The 19,714-nt window shown below is 40.5% G+C and overlaps 1 protein-coding gene across 3 annotated transcripts in view; it reads right to left on the bottom strand.

Annotated features, from left to right (window-relative positions):
* Window positions 1–447: 447 nt before the first annotated feature.
* Rad51c (RAD51 paralog C) overlaps window positions 448–19,714 on the bottom strand; it is a 37,698-nt gene continuing 18,431 nt past the window's right edge. The window contains exons 6-9 of one of the 3 annotated variants that reach the window (XM_070027025.1): window positions 12,827–12,893; window positions 11,193–11,253; window positions 3,688–3,751; window positions 448–653 (exon numbers count right to left, since the gene is read on the bottom strand). In XM_070027025.1, the coding sequence (XP_069883126.1) occupies window positions 552–653; window positions 3,688–3,751; window positions 11,193–11,253; window positions 12,827–12,893 (294 nt within the window). In that variant the 3' untranslated portion in view covers window positions 448–551. Of the gene's footprint in view, window positions 654–3,687; window positions 3,752–9,499; window positions 9,601–11,192; window positions 11,254–12,826; window positions 12,894–19,714 lie in introns of those variants that run through there. The other 2 variants (XM_070027026.1, XM_070027027.1) reach the window with 2 other exon arrangements.

Here is a 19,714-nt window from a genome sequence, read left to right as displayed (position 1 = left end):
GCCTGAACTCTGGGCCTGGGCACTGTCCCTCAGCTCTTCAGCTCAAGGCTAGCACTCTACCACTTGAGCCACAGCGCCAATTCTGGCTTTTTTCTTTTTGCTTATGTGGTGCTGAGGAATTGAACCCAGGGCCTCGAGCATGCAAGGCAAGCGCTCTACCACTGAGCCACCTTCCCAGCCCCTTAAAGAATTCTTAAAGCTACATTTAAAGAGAACAATAGGACTATGAAAAAAGTATTTTATTCCTAAGATTTCTAGGTAATTGGCAAAGAAATGTTCTAGTCTTAATAGTAAATTCAGTGTCAGTGAGCTCAGCTATCACATTTGGAAAAGATATCCACATCACCTCCACTGAAAATGTCATTGTACAATTCTGCTTTAGAACACCATTTTCAGAGAAGCATAATCCTTAAGCATAATCCATTCACTTTACATAATCCTTATTCATTCATTCCAGTGTTTGCATTTTAATAAGTATTAAAAATACAAACTTATCCACACTGAATATTATGTCCTCTGTATATATGACTACTTTGAGATTAGTTTTGGGGTTAGGGTTCTTCCTCTGGGTCTCGGGACCGTTTCCGGGAATTCAACGAAAGTTCTGTTTGAGATGAACATTCAATGGTAACAGCATCTCTAAATCCTTGAGGCTGCAAGATGAAGAAAAATACAAAATACTTTAAGAATTTTTAAAGATTGATTTTCCACATATTTTTAAAGTAATTTGTTCCTTAGATAGAATTTTCCAACTGTTGTAAATAAAGAGGATAAACCTCATGGATAGTACAAGCCAGGAACTATTTATATATACTTATTGATTGGGAGAACGGCAGTTTGAGGCCAGCAACTCAAAAGTGAATCCCCAACTCAACAAAATAAGCAGGTACATGCTTATTCTAGTTATAAAGGAGGCTGTAAGTAGTATGAATACAGTTTGAGGCAGGCCCTATGCAAAAAGCAAGACTATCTAAAAAAAAATTTATTTTATTTTATTTTTTTTGCCAGTCCTGGGGCTTGAACTTGGGGCCTGGGCACTGTCCCTGAGCTTCTTTTGCTCAAAGCTAGCACTCTACTACTTGAGCCACAGCGCCACTTTTGGCCTTTTCGGTTTATGTGGTACTAAGAAGGAATCGAACCCAGGGCTTCATGCAAGCACTCTACCACTAAGCCATATTCCCTCCTCTGAAAAATAATCTTTGTTTTTTTTTTGTCAGCCCTTAGGTTTAAACTCTGGGCCTGAGCATTGTCCTTTAGCTTGTCAGCTCAAGGCTAGTGTTCTACCACTTGAGCCATAGCACCACCTCCAGTTTTCTGGTGTTTTATTGGAGATAAGAGTGTCATGGACATTCCTGCCCAGGCTGGCTTTGAACCACGATCCTCAGATCTCAGCTTCCTGAGTAGTTAGGATTACAGACGTGAGCCACCAGCACCCAGCTAAAAAATAATCTTTAAAAAAAAAAAAAAAAAGCTGGGCACAGTAGCTCACATCTGTAATCCCACCTACTTGGCAAATAAGAGATTGAAAGGATTTCAGTTTAAGGCCATTTAATGCAGTGTTTGAGATCCAATTTCAACAAAAAAAGCTGGATCTAGAGATTCATGTCTATCATCTTAGCTAGATGGGAAACATAAAAAGGAGGGTAAAAATTCAACCTGGCTAGGTAAAACATGAGTTTTTTGTTTTTGTTTTTTGTCAGTCGTGGGGCCTGAACTCTAGGTCTGGACCTTATCCCTCAGCTCTTCAGCTCAAGGTAGTGCTTTACTACTTGAGCTGCAGTGCCACTTCCAGCCTTTTTTGTTTATGTGGTGCTGAGGAATCAAATCCAGGGCCTCATACATGTGAGGCAAGCACTCTACCACTGAACCACCTTTCCAGTCCCAACATGAGACCTTTCTAAAAAATAACAAAAGGGAGTATTTGGGGGTGGAGATTGGGGAGTCAATAATAATAATAATAATAATAATAATAATAATAATAATAATAATAGGCAAAAGAGCTGGGATTCAAATAGTAAAATGCTTGTTTTTCAAGCTCAAGGCCCTAAAAAAAGGTTCTTATGACTAAAAAAAGTCTAGCTCAGTGGTGAGGTGCAGAACTCCCCAGAAGAAAACAAAAAGATAACTGGATCTGTGGCTCAAAGTGGTAGAGCACTAGCCTTGAGCAAAAGAGCTCAGGGATAGCACCCAGGCCCTTAATTTGAGCCTCAAGACCACCAAAAAGAGAAAACAAATTTAAATTTTTGCCAAGCTCCAGATGCTCATGCCTATAATCTTAACTACTCAGGAGGCTGAGATCTGAGGATCACAGTTCAATTACATTTTTTTTCTCCCGTCAGTTGTGGGGCTTGAACTTTGGGCCTGAGCTCTGGGTCCCTGAGTTCTTCAGCCCAAGGCTAGCACTCTACCACTTGAGACACAGCCCCACTTCCGGTTTTCTGAGTGGTTTATTGGAGATAAGAGTCTCATGGATATTCCTGCCTGGACTGGCTTTGAACTATGATCCTCAGATCTCAGCTTCCTGTGTAGCTAGGATTACAGGAGTGAGCCACCGGCTTCAATTACTTTTTTATAGTTGACAGATATTTGTCATATGAGACAGTTCCACTCTGATATTCCATATATACACACAGTGTACTTTGAATGAATCCAACCTTTCCCACAATACAATACTTTTAAGATTAAATATTCCACCGAGTATGGTGGCATACACTCATAAAATCACAACATAGGAGGCTGAATGAGAAAGAACTCATATTCAAGGCCAGCTTGGACTATATATCAAGACTGTCTCAAAAAAATTAAACAAAAACAAGGTCTCTAGAAAGAAGAAAAGGGGCTACTCAGGAAGTTAACATCTGGGGATCACAGTTCAAAACCAGTCTGGGCAAGAAACTCTGTGAGACTTTTTTTGTTGTTGTTGGTAGTGCGGCTTGAACTCTGGGCCTGGGGCTGTCCCTGCGCTCTTCAGCTCAAGTGGGGGAGGGGGGGCCTCTACCACTTGAGCCACAGCACTACTTCCGGTTTTCTAGTGGTTTATTGGAGAGAAGAGTCTCACGGAGTTTCCTGCCTGGGCTGGCTTTGAACTGTGATCCTCAGATCTCAGCCTTCTGAGTGGGTAGGATTATAGGCGTGAGCCACCAGCACCCAGCTTCTGTGAGACTCTTATCTCTAATAAAACACCCAAAAGCCAGAAGTGGAGTTGTAGATCAAGTGGTAAAACACTAGCCTTGAGTTCAAAACCTCAATGACAGCACTCAGGCCACAGGACTAGCACAAAAACAAACAAGTAAATCAATAAAATAGGGGCTGGGAATGTAGGTTAGTGGTAGAGTGCTTGCCTAGCACGCACACAGCCCTAGGTTCAATTCCTTAGTACCATAAGCTGAAAAGGCCAGAAGTGGCGATGTGGCTCAAGTGGTAGAATGCTAGCCTTGAGTAAAAGAAGTGTCCAGGACAGTACCTAGGCCCTAAGTTCCAGGCCATGAAATGGCAAAAAAATAATTAACTAAATTTCAGTTTAATTGTAATATTTTGTATATACATTTAGGAGATATTTTAAGCATGAAAAGTTTCTCAAATATGCTTGTTGCATACAGAAGTTAACAGAAGCAATTTGGAAATTATTTCTTCAGGTAATTATTTCCCATCAACACCAAAATCCCATTCTAATCAAATTATACTGACTGTAATTTGAAACAGTACTGTGGATTCCTTCTGGCATGGGGATTTGTACAACGTTGCCAACCTGCTTAAGAGAAAGAGAAAAAAATAAACATATACAAACATCTAACTTTAATTATCTCAGATGGTTGATTTTATCATTAAAACTGATAATTTTTACTATAATTCTATTGTATACAGAAATCAAGTAATATAAAAAGTACATATAAATCACAAAATATAAAAAGTATTTCCCTTGTAGTACATGGTATTCGATGCCTATAGTTGTAGCTGCTTGGGTAGATGAGGCTAGATTGCCTGACCCCAAGAGTTCAAAACCAGCCAGGGCAACACAGCAAAACCTTGTCTCTTTAAAAAGAAAACAAAAACAAAACAAAAAACAAGCTCCAGTGGCTTAAATTTGTAATCCTAGTTGATCTGAGAATCAAGATTCAAAACCAGCTGGGGTAGAACGTATCCAAGAGGATTTGAGGCTCTGGGTTCAATTCCTCAGTACCATACAAACAAAAAATAATAAAAATTAAAAGGAAAAAGGAAAGTGTATGTTTAAAAACCTTTTAAAAAACCAGGCACAAAAAGAAAGAAAGAAAGAAAGAAAGAAAGAAAGAAAGAAAGAAAGAAAGAAAGAAAGAAAGAAAGAAAGAAGGAAGGAAGGAAGGAAGGAAGGAAGGAAGGAAGGAAGGAAGGAAGGAAGGAAGGAAGGAAGGAAAGGAGGGAGGGAGGGAGAGAGGGAGAAAGGGAGAGAGGGAGGGAGGGAGGGAGGGAGGAAGAAAAGAAAGAAAGAAGCCAAGCACCAGTGACTCATGCCTGTAACCCTAGCTACTTAGGAGGCTGAGATCTGAAGACCACAGTTCAAAGCCAGCCTGGACAGGAAAGTCCATGAGTCTCTTATCTCCAATTAACCACCAGAAAACCAGAAGTGGTGCTGTGCCTCAAGTGGTAGAGTGCTCTCACCTTGAGCTGAAGAGCTCAGGAACAGCACCCAGGCCCAGAGTTCAAGCCCCATGACCAACCAAAAAAAGAAGAAGAAGAAAAAAAGAATCTTTAGTTAACCAACACAAAGCTAAAAGTGGAGATATGGCTCAAGGTACGGTGCCAGCATTGAGTAGAAAAGCTAAGGGAAGTTGTAAAGCCCTGAGTTCAAATCCCAGTACCAGCACAAAAAATTTCTCTGCAGGGCTCGGAAGGTGGCTCAGTGGTAGAGTGCTTGCCTTGCATGCATAAGGCCCTGGGTTCAATGCCTCAGCAACACATAAGCAGAAAAAGCTGGAAGTGGTGCTGTGGCTCAAGTGGTAGAGCACTAGCCTTGAGCTGAAGAGCTGAGGGACAGTTCCCAGGGCCAGAGTTCAGGCCCCACAACCAGCAAAAAAACAAAATAAAATAAATAAATAAATGTCTCTGCAAACAATACATATAGATTGATAATATATAGACATAATTATTACATAAAACAGGGCTGTATACTTACATGAAATTTTAAACCAAAATCCAATAACTGATTCAGTAAATTTTTTATGGATGGTACTACGAGGCTTAGAGGCATGGCTCAAGTGGTAGAACATCCATCTAACACTCAAGAGGCCCTATATTCAATCCCCAAAATAATAAAAATCCCTCCAAAATAATAAAAATAAAAAGATATTACTTATGCTAAACACCAAAGGTAGAAGAAAGTATTTCTTAAATAGTAAATTAATACCTGAAACAAAGATTGCACCATATGATCCTGTATGTCTATGTATATATACATATATTTTATATTTATACTTTTATTATTATACTTATTTACTATTTTATTATTTATATAACTTTTGTTTATATGTATTTATATATAAACTGCTAGAAGAGTAAAATCAGGAAGTTAAAGCAAAGTGTGGTGGCACATACCTGTAATCCCACATCACTTGGGAGACTAAGGAAGGAATGTTGTGAGTTCAAGGTTAGTCCAAGCTACACAGTGAGTTTGAGGCCAGATTGGTATATATAGCAAGACCTTATCTTCAAAAGAAAGCTACCAGTTGTGGAGCAGGCTTGGTGGTCTACGTAACACGTTAGAGAAAAGTGGAAAATAAGCAGGTTTCATTAGATTGTTAGGTAAGAGTTATGTAGCCTTGCTTGGCCTTGAACTTGTAGTCTTCTTGCCCCAGTTTTCCACGTATTTGGATAACAGGCATCTACCACTATGCCTGCTCCATAACTGTTAGCTTTCCTTTGAAGATAGGACCTTGCATGTCTCAAACTCATTGTGTAGCCTAGCCTGAACTTGAACTCACAATCTTCCTTCCTTAGCCTCCCAAGTGATGGGATTACAGGTGTGTTCCACCAAACTTTGCTTCTGAACTTCCTGATTTTACTTGTATAGCAGTTTCTCTATATATGTATATGTGTATATATGTCTCCATATCACTAACAGAGGTTCTACTTGATGTATTTCCTATATCTCCTTCAGTGTTTCTGAACAAAAAAGTTAATGTAAATTGGTTCATGTCAACAACAATGATTTTTGTTTTTTGTTTTTGGGTCCCGTCGTGGGGCCTGAACTCTGCGCCTGAGCACTGTCCCTCAGCTCTTCAGCTCAAAGCTAGCGCTCTACCACTTGAGCCACAGCGCCACTTCCTGCTTTTTTCTTTTTGCTTATGTGGTGTTGAGGAATCGAACCCAGGGCCTCAGGCATGCAAGGCAAGCGCTCTACCACTGAGCCAACTTCCCAGCCCAACAACAATGTTAACTGAAGATTTAGGGATATGGTTCAAATAGCAGTGTATCTTCCTAGCAAGTACAAAGGCCTGAGTTCAAATCCCAATTATGCCTACATAAATAAAAACAAAAGTACAGTGAGATTTTTTTGTTTGTTGGTTGGTTGGTGGTCATAGGTGGAGCTTGAACTAGGCCTGAGCACTATCCTTCAGCTCTTCAGCTCATGGCTAGTTCTCTACCACTTAAGCCACACTTCCAGTTTTCTGGTAGTTTATTGGAGATAAGAGTCTCATGGACATTCCTGCCTAGGATGGCTTTGAACCATGATCCTCAGATCTCAGCCTCCTGAGTAGCTAAGATTAAAGGCATGAGCCACCAGTGCTTGGCTACAATGAGGGTTTTTCTTGTATTTTTTTTTTGGTCAGGCGGGTTTTTTTTTTTTTTTTGGTTGGTCGTGGGGCCAGAACCCTGGGCCTTAGCACTGTCCCTCAGCTCTGCAGCTCAAAGCTAGCGCTCTACCACTTGAGCCACAACACTACTTCCAACTTTTTCTGCTTATGTGGTACTGAGGAATCGAACCCAGGGCCTCATGCATGCAAGGCAAGCACTCTACCACCAAGCCACCTTCCCAGCCCCAATGAGTTATTTTTAAAAAATGAATCCTAAAGACAAAATTGGAAGGCTGGGCACTGGTGCCTCATACTTGTAATCCTAGGTATTCAGAAAGTTGAAATCTGAGGATTGGGGCTGGGAAGGTGGCTCAGTGGTAGAGTGCTTGCCTTGCATGCATCAGGTCCTGGGTTCGATTCCACAATACCACATAAGCAGAAAAAAAGCCAGAAGTGGTGCTGTGGCTCAAGTGGTAGAGTGCTAGCCTAGAGCTGAGGGACAGTGCCCAGGCCCAGAGTTCAGGTCCCATGACTGGCAACAACAACAAAAAATCTGGGGATTGTAGTTTGAAGCCAGCCCAGACAGGAAAATGCATCAGATTCTTATCTACAATAAACTACAGGGGGGAAAAGCCAGAAGTGAAGCTCAAGTGGCAGAGTACCTGCCTTGAGCAAAAATTCTCAGGGATAGTGCCAAGGCCCTGAGTTCAAGTTTCAGCACACACACACACACACACACACACACACACACACACACACACACACACACACACACACACACACACACACACACACACACACACACACTCACTCACACACACACACACACACACACACACACACACACACGGTTTTGAAATTTCCAGGCTGAACAATCTCAAATCTTTTATGTCATGTCTACATATCAGGAGACATAAATGAGTAATTAAACCAAAGAATCACTTGGCTCACGGCCCCTGCTGAGATGAAGCTTAACATATGGCTGAACTACATAGTTTGGGTCAGGAAGAAACAAGACAGAAGCACAATTTGTGCTCTGAAGCTGAGCACACATATGAAACACTGTGAGGGGGTGTGATGTATTACTCCACTCTACCACACCAGATCTTCTTGGCAAAGAATAGTATAGTTCTGAACAATCTTGGCCTCATATTATCATGAATATGCAAATTAGAGGAAAACCCACATGATAAGGACACAGATACAGCATTTCTTTTAAGAACTTTTAGAAGGTTATTTCATTATTAGTCAAAAGATAAATCAGATGTTGTTGGTAAAGGATGGGATCTGGTGCAGGATAACGGATCTAAGTTCAATTCTCAATATAAATCTGGCGAAATTAAATTTTTTCAGGAGGCTGGGAAGGTGGCTCAGTGGTAGAGTGCTTGCCTTACATGCCTGTGGCCCTGGGTTCGATTCCTCAGCACCACATAAGCAAAAAAAAAAAAAAATGTTTTTCAGTTCTTTGGCTCCTTCAATATAAATATAAATTCCCATTTCTTTTTTTTGGGGGGTTGGGGTGGGAGGAGGTATGGTCATAGGCCTGAACTCTGGGCCTGGGCACTGTCCCTCAGCTCTGCAGCTCAAGGCTAGCACTCTACCACTTGAGCCACAGCACCACTCCTGGCTTTTTTTCTGCTTATGTGGTATTGTGGAATCGAACCCAGGACCTCATGCATGTAAGGCAAGCACTCTACCACTGAGCCACCTTCCCAGCCCCATAAATTCCCATTTCTATCCTTTCAAGATAAACTGGATTTTAAAAAGCATGAATTATTTTATTTAACTTTGGAGCTGGGAGGTACCTCAGTAGTTGAGCATGTACTTAGCATGCTTTACAAAGCCTTAGGTTCAATCATCAACATTAACAAACATAAATCATGTATAAACCAAGAAAAAAAAAAACTTACAACACAGAGTGCTGGTGTAATCCTGTTACTCAAGGCCAACATGACAGGATTGTCTATCAAAGCCAGCCAGGGCAGGAAAGTTTGAGAGACTCTTATCTCCAAATAACCACAAAAAGCTAGAAGTAGAGCTGTGGTTCAAGTGGTAGAGCACTAGCCTTGAGCACAAAAATGCTCAGGGACAGCACAAAGATCCTGAGTTCAAGTCCCAGAAATGGCAAAAAAAAAACAAAAACAAAAAACCACCACACAACCCCCACAAAACAATTTCATATAACTTTAATGATTTAAGGATACCTAGTTTTGGGGATGGGAATGTGGCTTAGTGGTAGAGTGCTTGCCTACCATGCATGAAGCCCTGGGTTTGATTCCTCAGTACTACATAAACAGAAAAAGCCAGAAGTGGCAAGTGGCAGAGTGCTAGCCTTGAGCAAAAGAGCTCAGGGACAGTGCTCAGGCTCTGAGTTCAAGCCCCAGTCTGGCAAAAAAAAAAAAAAAAAGGTACCTGGTTTCAAACAATAAAGAACAAAACTGTATTAATTCTTAATTACTAAATGATACCAAATTGTTATAAAGTATGCACATTACTTATCATATATCCACAGGAAGAAAAGGATTTTACTTAAAAAAGAGAATAATACTTCTTTATAATTTTCTTTTTGTTGGTTATGGAGCTTGAACTCTGGCCTGGGTACTGTCCCTGAGCTCTTCAGCTCAAGGCAAATCCTCTACCACTTGAGCCACAACACCACTTCTGGTGTTCTGGTGATTAATTGGAGATAAAGAGTCTCAGGGACTTTCCTGCCCGGGCTGGCTTTGAACCGCAATTCTGAGATCACAGCCACTGGCACCGGCTTATTACCAACTTTTTACAGCAGTTTTCTGCTGAAGAAAGAATCCAGCACTGGTTGAATATCCATAACCTGGGAAAGTCCAAAATACAAAATTATGAAACTTTGAGAGCTGCCATGATGCCATGAGTGGAAATTTTTGTACTAAAAAAGTTTGTGTCATGTATAAGATTATTAAAAATTTGTACAAAATTACTTTCTTGTTATCTATATACAAATATTCCAAAATCTGGGAAAAAAATCTGAAACATTTCTAGTCTCAAGCATTTTGAATAAGGGTTATTTTACATATAGTGAGTTACTTCAGAATTAGGGAAAGAGTAAATTGTTTTGCTGTATATATTATGAAGAAAATAAAAAGGTAGTAGATAGCTTCAGAAATGCCATTTTTAAAGAAGAGACAGCCAGGTGCGGGTGGCTCACGCCTGTAATCCTAGCTACTCAGGAGGCTGAGATCTGAGGATTTATGGTTCAAAGCCAGCGCAGACGGCAAAGTCCATGAGACTGTTATCTTCAATAAACAATTCATAGAAAGCCAAAAAAGGTGCTGTGGCTCAAGTGGTAGAGTGCTACCCTTGAGCAAAAGAAAATCAGGGATAGCTTCCAAGCTCTGAGATCAAAGCCACAGCACTGGCACAAAAAAAAAAGAAGAAGAAGAAGAAGAAGAAAGAGACAAAGAAAGAAGAGAGAGAGAAGAGACATAAACTATATGAACCATTTTGAAAGTCATATAGAGAAGTATAGTGAGTTTTGCTATTAGCTTGAAGTTAGTAAAATCTATCTTGTCCAGGCATGATTTTCTTCAATTTTTAAAGCAAATCAATGCAACCAAAAAAAAAAAAAAAAAAAAAGTCACTGAGCAGACCCAATATGTATTTAGGTGACCCTTTTTGTTGTCTTTGTCTACATATGCTTCAGTTTCCTCCTTTATTAGAGCATTTCCATACCAAGTTCTCTAGGTTATGTCAATTAATAACAAAGCAGAAAGGCTGGCATAAATGTGACATTTCTTAAAATGCCGAATAAAAGACTTCATAGTTTTCAATGGCCTATTTTAAAGCAAAGGGAAAACTGGTTCATTCACTTGCTCAGCAGCTTTAAAAACAAACACAAAGGTTTCATGCTGCCATGGCTTTATTTTAAAGAACAATACTTGTGAAAGGCAGGTAAAGTACATGGGTAATAAAAACAGGACAAGAAAATGGAAAAATTTTAAAAAGACACAATTTCATACAAGAATTATATCAAGCAACTAAAAACACCATCCTATTTCCACATAAATTGGTCCTAAAGCTAACCTCAAAAGTTCCCTTTTGTCCTGATTTTATTCTTTCAATCTCTTTTAGGAACACAGAGTACCACCTCCTTCTGCATGGTTAATAAATGACTTCAAAGGGTGTTAGAAGGTGGCAATTCCTTAGCCACCTACTTGTTTCAGGTGCATGCACCCCATCATTTAAATATTCCAAAGAATTCCCTATGTCTCTAAATGGGCCATATAACAGCATGTTTCTATGTTTGCTCTAACTGATTTCAAAGAACACCACAAAAGTATTAGTTCATGGGTCACTGTAATCTCATCCTGGAGACTACCTCAAGAAACAGTTACTAAGAGTTTGTAATAATACTAACACTCAGAATTATTAACTTGTTTCTATACTAACCTTTGCTTTTGATCCCAATGAAAAATTAGCCTTATTGTAGCAGCATGTCCCCAGCTTTCCCCTGAAAGAAAAGAACATAACTGTTGTAATGTCTTACCAAGTTATAAATTCCATAGAATGTCTCTAACAAATAAAAGTCCTACTTTACTAAATTTAATATAATGAGAATATACTTGGCTTTAAAATCCCTAGGACATGAGTAATATTCTAAGATATCTATATCTATATCTATATAGTTTTATTTGAATAGGGAAATACTGCAAATGATTCTTCTCAGTTGCTTTTTTTTGCCAGTCCTTGGGCTTCAACTTGGGGCCTGGGCACTGTACCTGAGCTTCTTTTGCTCAAGGCTAGCACTCTACCACTTAAGACACAGCACCATTTCCAGCTTTTTCTGTTTATGTGGTACTGAGGAACTGAACCCAGGGCTTCATGCATGTTAGACAAGCACTCTACCACTAAGCCACATTCCCAGCCCCTCTCATTTGCTTTTTGAAAAGTTTATAGTTTTGTTTTTTAGTTTTGGAAATACCTGAGTTTGAACTAAGGGCCTTAAAATTACTCAGCTGGCCTGATCAGTCAGTGCTACAACACTTGAACAATGCCTCCAGCCCAGCTTTTTACTAGTTAAAAGGAAATGGAAACTGTATTACAGACTTCTCTGTGGTGGCAGGTTTCAAACTGATCTCAGGCTTATGAGTAGCTAAGATTATAGGTGTGAGCCACCAGTGCCTAGATAACTTTATAGTTTTAGTGAGTATATTTGTTGATATTCTGTATCATCAGGAATAGTAATGTATTTCTGATACCCAGAAGAATAATTAAAAAACATAAGAAAATAGTCTTTAAAAAAAAAAAAGAAAAAGATAAGAGTCTCACTATGCTGGCCTTCAACTGTTTGGGTTCGAGTAATCCTGTACCTCAGTCTTTGAGTAGCTGAGACTTCAGGGGCCTATCAACATGGCTGTCAAAAGCAAAAACATTCGTACAGATCTTAGTGGAAATAAATCCAAAAGCATTGTATTCTCACAAAAATCATACCTAAGATTAGGGATAGATTCTTGTTTATTTGTTGTACTATAGTTTGTATTTAAATAGATTCACTCTTCCTTTTAACTAAGATTGTGAGGATCTGATGGGAAGAATTATTATTATTATTATTATGGTTGGTCATGGTGCTTGAACTCAGCCTGGGCACTGTCCCTCAGCTCTTCAGCTTAAGCTAGTGAGCTCTACCACTGTGAGACACAGCACCACTTTCCGTTTTCTGGTAGTTAACTGGAGATAAGAGTCTCATGGCCTTTCCTGCCCAGCTGGCTTTCAACTGAGATCCTCTAATCTCAGCCTCCTGAGTAGCTAGGCTTACAGGTGTAAGCCACCAGCACTTTGCAAAAATTATCTTTGAAAGCTTATATAACAGGTACTACACATGATAGCTGCCAGATATTAGACATTCAATGGATGTGAAATAAGTGAAAAGATCAGTCAGTATCTCAAGGCACTGTGCTTGGAACTAAGATGTATCACTAAACAAAACAAATACTCTCTGCTTTCATACAGCTTATAGCACTCAAGCATCAAATGCAAACACAGAAAAATTGTGATAAACTAAAACTATTTCATATTTTACCCACCTAATGCAGGAACCAGCAAGGCCTGGTTTTTATCAATCTTTGTTGTCATTTGATTAGTTAAAATTACCTACAAAAGCAAATGTGAGCAAGTTAGGTGCAAAAAATTATCATATAAGCCCTGTGATTTTAGTACTCTGAATATGTTAACTGTTGAAAACATATTAGCTGGGCAATGGTGGCTCACACATAATCCTAGCTACTCAGGAGGCTGAGATCTGAGGATCGCTATTCAAAGCCAGCTCAGGCAGGAAACGTCCTTGGGACTCATCTTCAATAAACCACTCAGAAAAATTTGGAAGTGGTGCTAAACTTGAGCAAAAGAAGCTCAGGGAAAATGAGTTCAAGCCCCAGGACCAGCAAGGTTTTGTAAAAAAAACCAACCAAACAAACAAAAAACAGTGGGGGGGCATGGAGGCTTGCACCTATAATCCTAGCTATTTAGGAGGCTGAGATCTGAGGATGGCAGGTCAAGCCAGCCTAGGCAGAAAAGTCGGTGAGATTTTTTTTTTTTGGTCGGTCGTGGGGCTTGAACTCTGGGCCTGGGCGCTGTCCCTCAGCTCTTCAGCTCAAGGTGAGTGCTCTACCACTTGAGCTACAGCACCACTTCCGGTTTTCTGGTGGTTTATTGGAGATAGGAGTCTCACGGTCTCTCCTGCCCGGGCTGGCTTTGAACCCCGATCCTCAGATCTCAGCCTCCTGAGTAGCTAGGATTACAGGCATGAGCCACCAGCGCCCAGCTTCGGTGAGACTCTTATCTCCAATTAACCACCAGAAAACTGGAAGAGGTACTGTGGCTCAAAGTGGCTCAAAGTGGGAGAGTGCTTGCCTTGAGCTGAAGAGTTCAGGGACAGCACCCAGGCCCAGAGTTCAAGCCCCACAATCAACAACAACAAAAAATAGACCAAATAATAATTTTGTGTGTGCCAAAAGATAAACAACAACAACAACAACAAATCCCACAACAGCAGCAGCAACATCAGTTGGAGTGAACATTTACTGAAGGCTAAATACATGCCAGAAATTATGTTAAATATATTTTACATTCACTATTTTATCTAATCCTCACAACTACTCTATGCATTAGGTAGTTATTATTATCTTTTTTTTTTTTTCATGGGGCTTGAATTCTGGGCCTGGGCACTGTCCCTGAGCTCTTCAGCTCAAGGTAAGCACTCTATACTATTTGAGCCACAGTGCCACTTCCAGTTTTCTGGTGGTTAATTGGAGGTAACAGTTTCACGGACTTTCCTGCTAGGTCTGGCTTTGAACCGCAATCCTCAGATCTCAGCCTCCTGAGTAGCTAGGATTACAGGCATGAGCCACCAGCATCCTGTTTGGGTATTGTTATTATTAAAGTTTTCCTCATAAAATATAGAAGTTAGAAATACTGAGTTGGAGTTATTACTTCTGCTTCTCTAGAAATCTTTACTCAAGAAATACAAAATTTTGCTATGTGCTGGTAGCTCATGCCTGAAATCTTAGCTATTCAGGAGTTTGAAAGCTGAGGAACGCAGTTGGAAGCAAGCTGGAGCAGAGAAGTCCATGATACATTTATCTCCAATTACTGTGCAAACAGCCAGAAGTAGAACTGTGCTTCTAGTAGTAGAGTGCCAGCCTTGAGCAAAAAAGCTAAGGGACAGGACCCAGACCCTCAGTTCAAGACCCAGTACCAGCACAAGAAAGAAAGAAAGAGAGAAAGAGAGAAAGAGAGAGAGAAAGAGGGAGGGAGGGAGGGAGGGAGAGAGGGAGGGAGGAGGAAAGGAGGGAGGAAAGAAAGGAAAGAAAAAGAAAGGAAGAAAGAAAAGAAAGAAAGAAAGGAGAGAAGAGAAGAAAGGAAAAAAGGAAAAAAGACGGTTTGCCTGGTCCCATTGCAATACCCTATAATGATTTTTTTTTTTTTACAAGGGAGAGAACTGTGGTCCATCTAGATTCTAGATGTGTGTATGTGTCCTGGCACTTGAAATCAGGATTCATGACATATTCCTGAGCTTTTTTTTTTTTTCCTCAAGGCCAACTCTCCACCGCGTGAGCCACAGCTCCAATCCTGGTATGCATGTGTGCATGCATGTGCATGTGCATGTGCATGTGCATGTTTGTGTAACTGGAGGTAAGGGTCTCATAGACTTTCTCTCCCAGCTGGCTTCAAACTGAATCCTCAGATCTTAGCCTCCTGAGTAGTTAGGATTATAAGCATGAGCTACTGATACCCAGCCTCCATCTAGATTTTAATCAGATATCAAAAGGATTATATGATTTTTTTTAGGTTCTTCACCCCTTACATGCCACAGTGCTTTCCTCATTTGTTATCTTACTCCAGGCATCTCAGATAAGCTGAGCAGGAATTTTAATTGTTAATTAACTGTAACGTATGACTAACTAGCATCTTCCAACATGCTGAGTAACACCTCTTACTGTACATAGTACCAAGTGTTTAAACTCTAGCAACTGGAATAGCTGTAGTCAGTTGTGCCTACATTTTTAGTTTAGAGGTATACTGTTAAATTCACAGCCATTAGCCAAATACAGACATTTGAACATTAACTAAAATTAAAGAGAGTTTGGGAATATAGCTCAGTATATAGAGTGGTAGCCTACTATGCAATAAGGCCTGGCTTTTATACCCATGATCAGAAAAACAACTAGAAATTCAGTTCCTTATTTTCACAATAAAAAACTTATTAAAAAAAAAAAAAAAAGAAAGAAATTCAGTTCCTTAGTAGCATCAGCTATACTTCAAGTGCTCAAAAGCCATATAAGTACAATGCTATATTATTCATTTCTTTCTTTCCAGGAGTTTTATTGGAAACGACAGCTGAGATACAATATTTAGCGCATCTATTATATATCTTCAAGAAAATGTACACTGGGCACCAGTGACTCATGCCTGTAATCCTAGCTATTTAGGAGGCTAAGATCTGAAGATCACAGTTTGAAGCCAGCCTGGGCCTGGGACTCTTATCTACAATTAACCACTTAAAATCTGGCAGTGGGGGATGGGAAGGTGGCTTAGTGGTAGAGCGCTTGCCTTGCATGCATGAGGCCCTGGGTCCGATTTCTCAGCACCACATAAGCAAAAAGAAAAAAGCTGGAAGAGACACTGTGGCTCAAGTGGTAGAGCGCTAGCCTTGAGCTGAAGAGCTGAGGGACAGCGGCGCAGGCCCAGAGTTCAGGCCACATGACCGGACCAAAAACAAAACAAAACAAAACAAAAAAACTGGCAGTGGTGCTGTGGCTTAAGTGGTAGAGCACTAATCTTGAGCACAAGGAGGCTCAAGGGACAGCACCAGGCCCTGAGTTCAAGCCCCATAAGTGACAAAAAAAAAAAAAGAAAGAAAGAAAGAAAAGTGCTAGTTACCTAGCTGTTCAACACCTTAAAATTATATTATATATTAGCAAGTATTTATTTTATTTATTTTTTATTTCTATTTTTATTTTTTGTTGGTTGTGGGGCTTGAACTCTGTGCTTGGGTACTGTCCCTCAGCTCTTCAGGTCAAGGCTAGCACATTACCACTTGAGCCACAGTGCTATTTCCGGCTTTCTGGTGGTTTATTGGAGATAAGAGTCTCAAAGACTTTCCTGCCCAGGCTGGCTTTGAACCACAATCCTCAAATCTCAGCCTCCTGAGTAGCTAGGATTACAGGCGAGAGCCACTTGCACCTGGATTATTTTATGTTTTTACTGGTCTTGGTGCTTGAACTTTGGGCTGGGGCACTGTCTCTGAGCCCTTTTGCTCAAGGTTAGCACTCTATCACTTGAACCACAGTGCCATCTCCAGCATTTTCTGTGATTAATTGGAGGTAAGAGTCTTACATACTTTTCTACTCCGGCAGGCTTTGGACTGCAATCCTCAGATCTCAGCCTTCTGAGTAGCTAAGATTACAGGCATAAACCACTGACACCTAGCTCATTATTAGCAAATATTTAAGTAGTAAATGATACTATTTCAGCAAAAACGTTGTGCTTAACATGAAACAAATAAAAATGATTGTGTGATTACCACAAGCTTCTAAAGAATATATTTTAATTTTAATTTTTTTGCTGGTCCTGGAGCTTGAACTCAGGACCTAGGCTCTATCCCTGAGCCTCTCTGTGCTCAAGGCTAATGCTCTACTACTTGAACCACAGCAAAACAAATAAACATTCCAGCTTTTTCTGTTTGTGGTACTGAGGAACAGAACCCAGGGCTTCATGCATGCTACGCAAGCACTCTACTAATAAGCTATATTCCTAGCCCCCTAAATTTTTAAATACTAAACTAGCAATCACTTTGAAACTATGAACTTTAGTGCTTTGAAAAAATACATCCAGGGCTGGGAAGGTGGCTCAGTGGTAGAACGCTTGCCTTGCATGCCTGAGGCCCTGGGTTCGATTCCTCAGCACCACATAAGCAAAAAGAAAAAAGCAGGAAGTGGTGCTGTGGCTCAAGTGGTAGAGCGCTAGCCTTGAGCTGAAGAGCTGAGGGACAGTGCCCAGGCCCAGAGTTCAGGCCCCACGACCGGACCCAAAAGAAAAAAAAAGAAAAAAGAAAAGAAAAAATACATCCAGCTAGCCAGGCGCCGGTGGCTTACTCCTGTAATCCTACCTACTCAGGAGACTGAGATCTGAGGATGGAGGTTCAAAGCTAGCCCAGGCAAGAAAGTTCATGACATTCGTTTCTCCAATTAACCACCAGAAAACCAGAACTAGTGCTGTGGCTCAAGTGGTAAAGCGCTACTAGCCTTGGGCTGAGGAGCTCAGAGAACACCCAGGTCCAGAGTTCAAACCACAAGACTGAAAAAACAAAACAAACAAAAAAACACCCAACTGGGTGCCAGTGACTCCTGAGGTTGAGAGCTTATCTCCAATCTCAAAAAAAGAAAAAAAAAAAAAAAGCTGAAAGTTGTGCTGTGAAAAGAAAAAAAAAAAAGCTGAAAGTTGTGCTGTGACTCAAGTGGTGGAGCACTAGCCTTGAACAAAAGAAGCTCACTGATAGTGCCCAGGCTCAGAGTTAAAACCCCAGAACTGCAAACAAACAAAAAAATCCACCATTCATCTGGATGCCAGTCCCTTAAGTCTGTAACTCTAGCTACTCAGGAAGGTGAGATCTGAAGATCACAGTTTGGAGCCAGCCTGGACAGTAAAGTCCAAGAGACTTATCTCTAATTGACCACCAAAAAGCTAGAAGTGGAGCTGTGGCTTACATAATAGATTACCAACCCTGAGCAAAAAAGCTAAGGTACACTGCTCAGGACTTGAGTTCAAACCCCAGTACTGGCACCAAAAATAAATAAATAAGATAGATAAGTAAACAAATTTTTAAAATATATAAAAAAAATAAAGGGAAAAAAGGCATGCTGACACAAGCCCATTATGCCAACTCTTGGGAGGCTGAAGAGTATGGATAGTCTTGAGGCCAGCTTGGCCTAGATAGTAAAACGATCTCAAAACAAAAGGAAAACAAAAGTGGAAGGAAGTAGTTCAGTGGTAGAACTTGCCTAGCATAAGTGACTGGCAGCATACTGGTTATGGTACTACATGCCTGTAATGTTTTTATTCTTTCAGATCTTTGTCTTCATATTATAAACATCAATGTTTATATACTTAATAATGTATCAATATATATATTTTTATTTTTCTCAAAAGTGAGGTTATTAAGGCAACTTCAATTTTTTTTGTTGTTGTTCATGGGACTTGAACTCTGGGCCTGGGAACTATCCTTGAGCTCTTCCTTGAGCTCTTCAGCTCAAGGCTAGTGCTCTACCACTTGAGCCATAGCACCACTTTGTTTTCTGGTGGTTTATTGGAGGTAAGAGTCTCATGGATTTTCTTGACTGTCTTAGCTTCAAACCATGATCCTCAGAACTCAGCCTCCTGGGCAGCTAGGATTACATGTATGAGCCACCAGTGCTCGGCTCAATTTCTAAATTACTATTATTATTATTACTTTGGCAGTACTAAGCTTCAAATTCAGGGTCCTGTTGCTTGTTGGTAAGGGCCCTACCATTTAAACTATGCCCAACTCCCAACTTCAATTCTTTAATCATATTTATCTGGATAGATTTTGTTCCACATTACATCAAACATTCATAAACACTGTCGCAAACATTCACAAGCACTGCAGCACTTGATATTACTGTTTGCGCTACTTATTTAATCAGAAAGAATGAAGCTCTTGGATCCAAAAACTTAGACCTGGGGGCATGTAGCTCAGTTGTCTGCTTAGCATGCATGAAGATGAAATGTTTTTTTATATGTTTGTTTTCATTTTTGCTGGTCCTGGGGCTTGAACTCAGGGTCCAGGTACTGTCCCTGAGATTCTTTTTCTCAAGGTTAGCACTCTACTACTTGAGCCACAGCACCACTTCCAGCTTTTTCTGAGTAGCTTATTGGAGATAAGAGTCTCATGGATTTTCCTGTCCAGATTGGCTTTGGACAGTGATCCTCAGATCTCAGCTCCTGAGTAGCTAGGATTACAAACATGAGCTACTGGTACCCGGCTTTGAGGATCTAGTTTTAATGCCCCAACACCACATCAACAAAATAAGAGCACAGGGCTAGGAATATGGCTTAGTGGTAGAGTGTTTGCCTTATATACAAGAAGCCCTCAGTACCATATAAAGAGAAAAAAGCTGCTGGAAATAGTGCTGTGGCTCAAGTGGTAGAGTGCTAGCCTTGAGCAAAAGAAGCTCAAGGATAGGCTGGGAAGGTGGCTCAGTGGTAGACCGCTTGCCTTGCATGCATGAGGCCTTGGGTTTGATTCCCCAGCACCACATAAGCAAAAAGAAAAAAAGCCAGAAGTGGTGCTGTGGCTCAAGTGGTAGAGCGCTAGCCCTGAGCTGAAGAGCTGAAGGACAGCGCCCAGGCCGAGTTCAGGCCCCACGACCAGACCCAAAAAACAAACAAACAAA

Source organism: Dipodomys merriami, unplaced genomic scaffold (assembly GCF_024711535.1).
Source record: "Dipodomys merriami isolate MVZ:Mamm:240054 unplaced genomic scaffold, mDipMer1.0.p SCAF_19, whole genome shotgun sequence".
Lineage (NCBI taxonomy): Eukaryota > Metazoa > Chordata > Mammalia > Rodentia > Heteromyidae > Dipodomys > Dipodomys merriami.
Note: the sequence above shows the minus strand (reverse complement) of the source record. Positions and strands in the feature narration are given on the sequence as shown.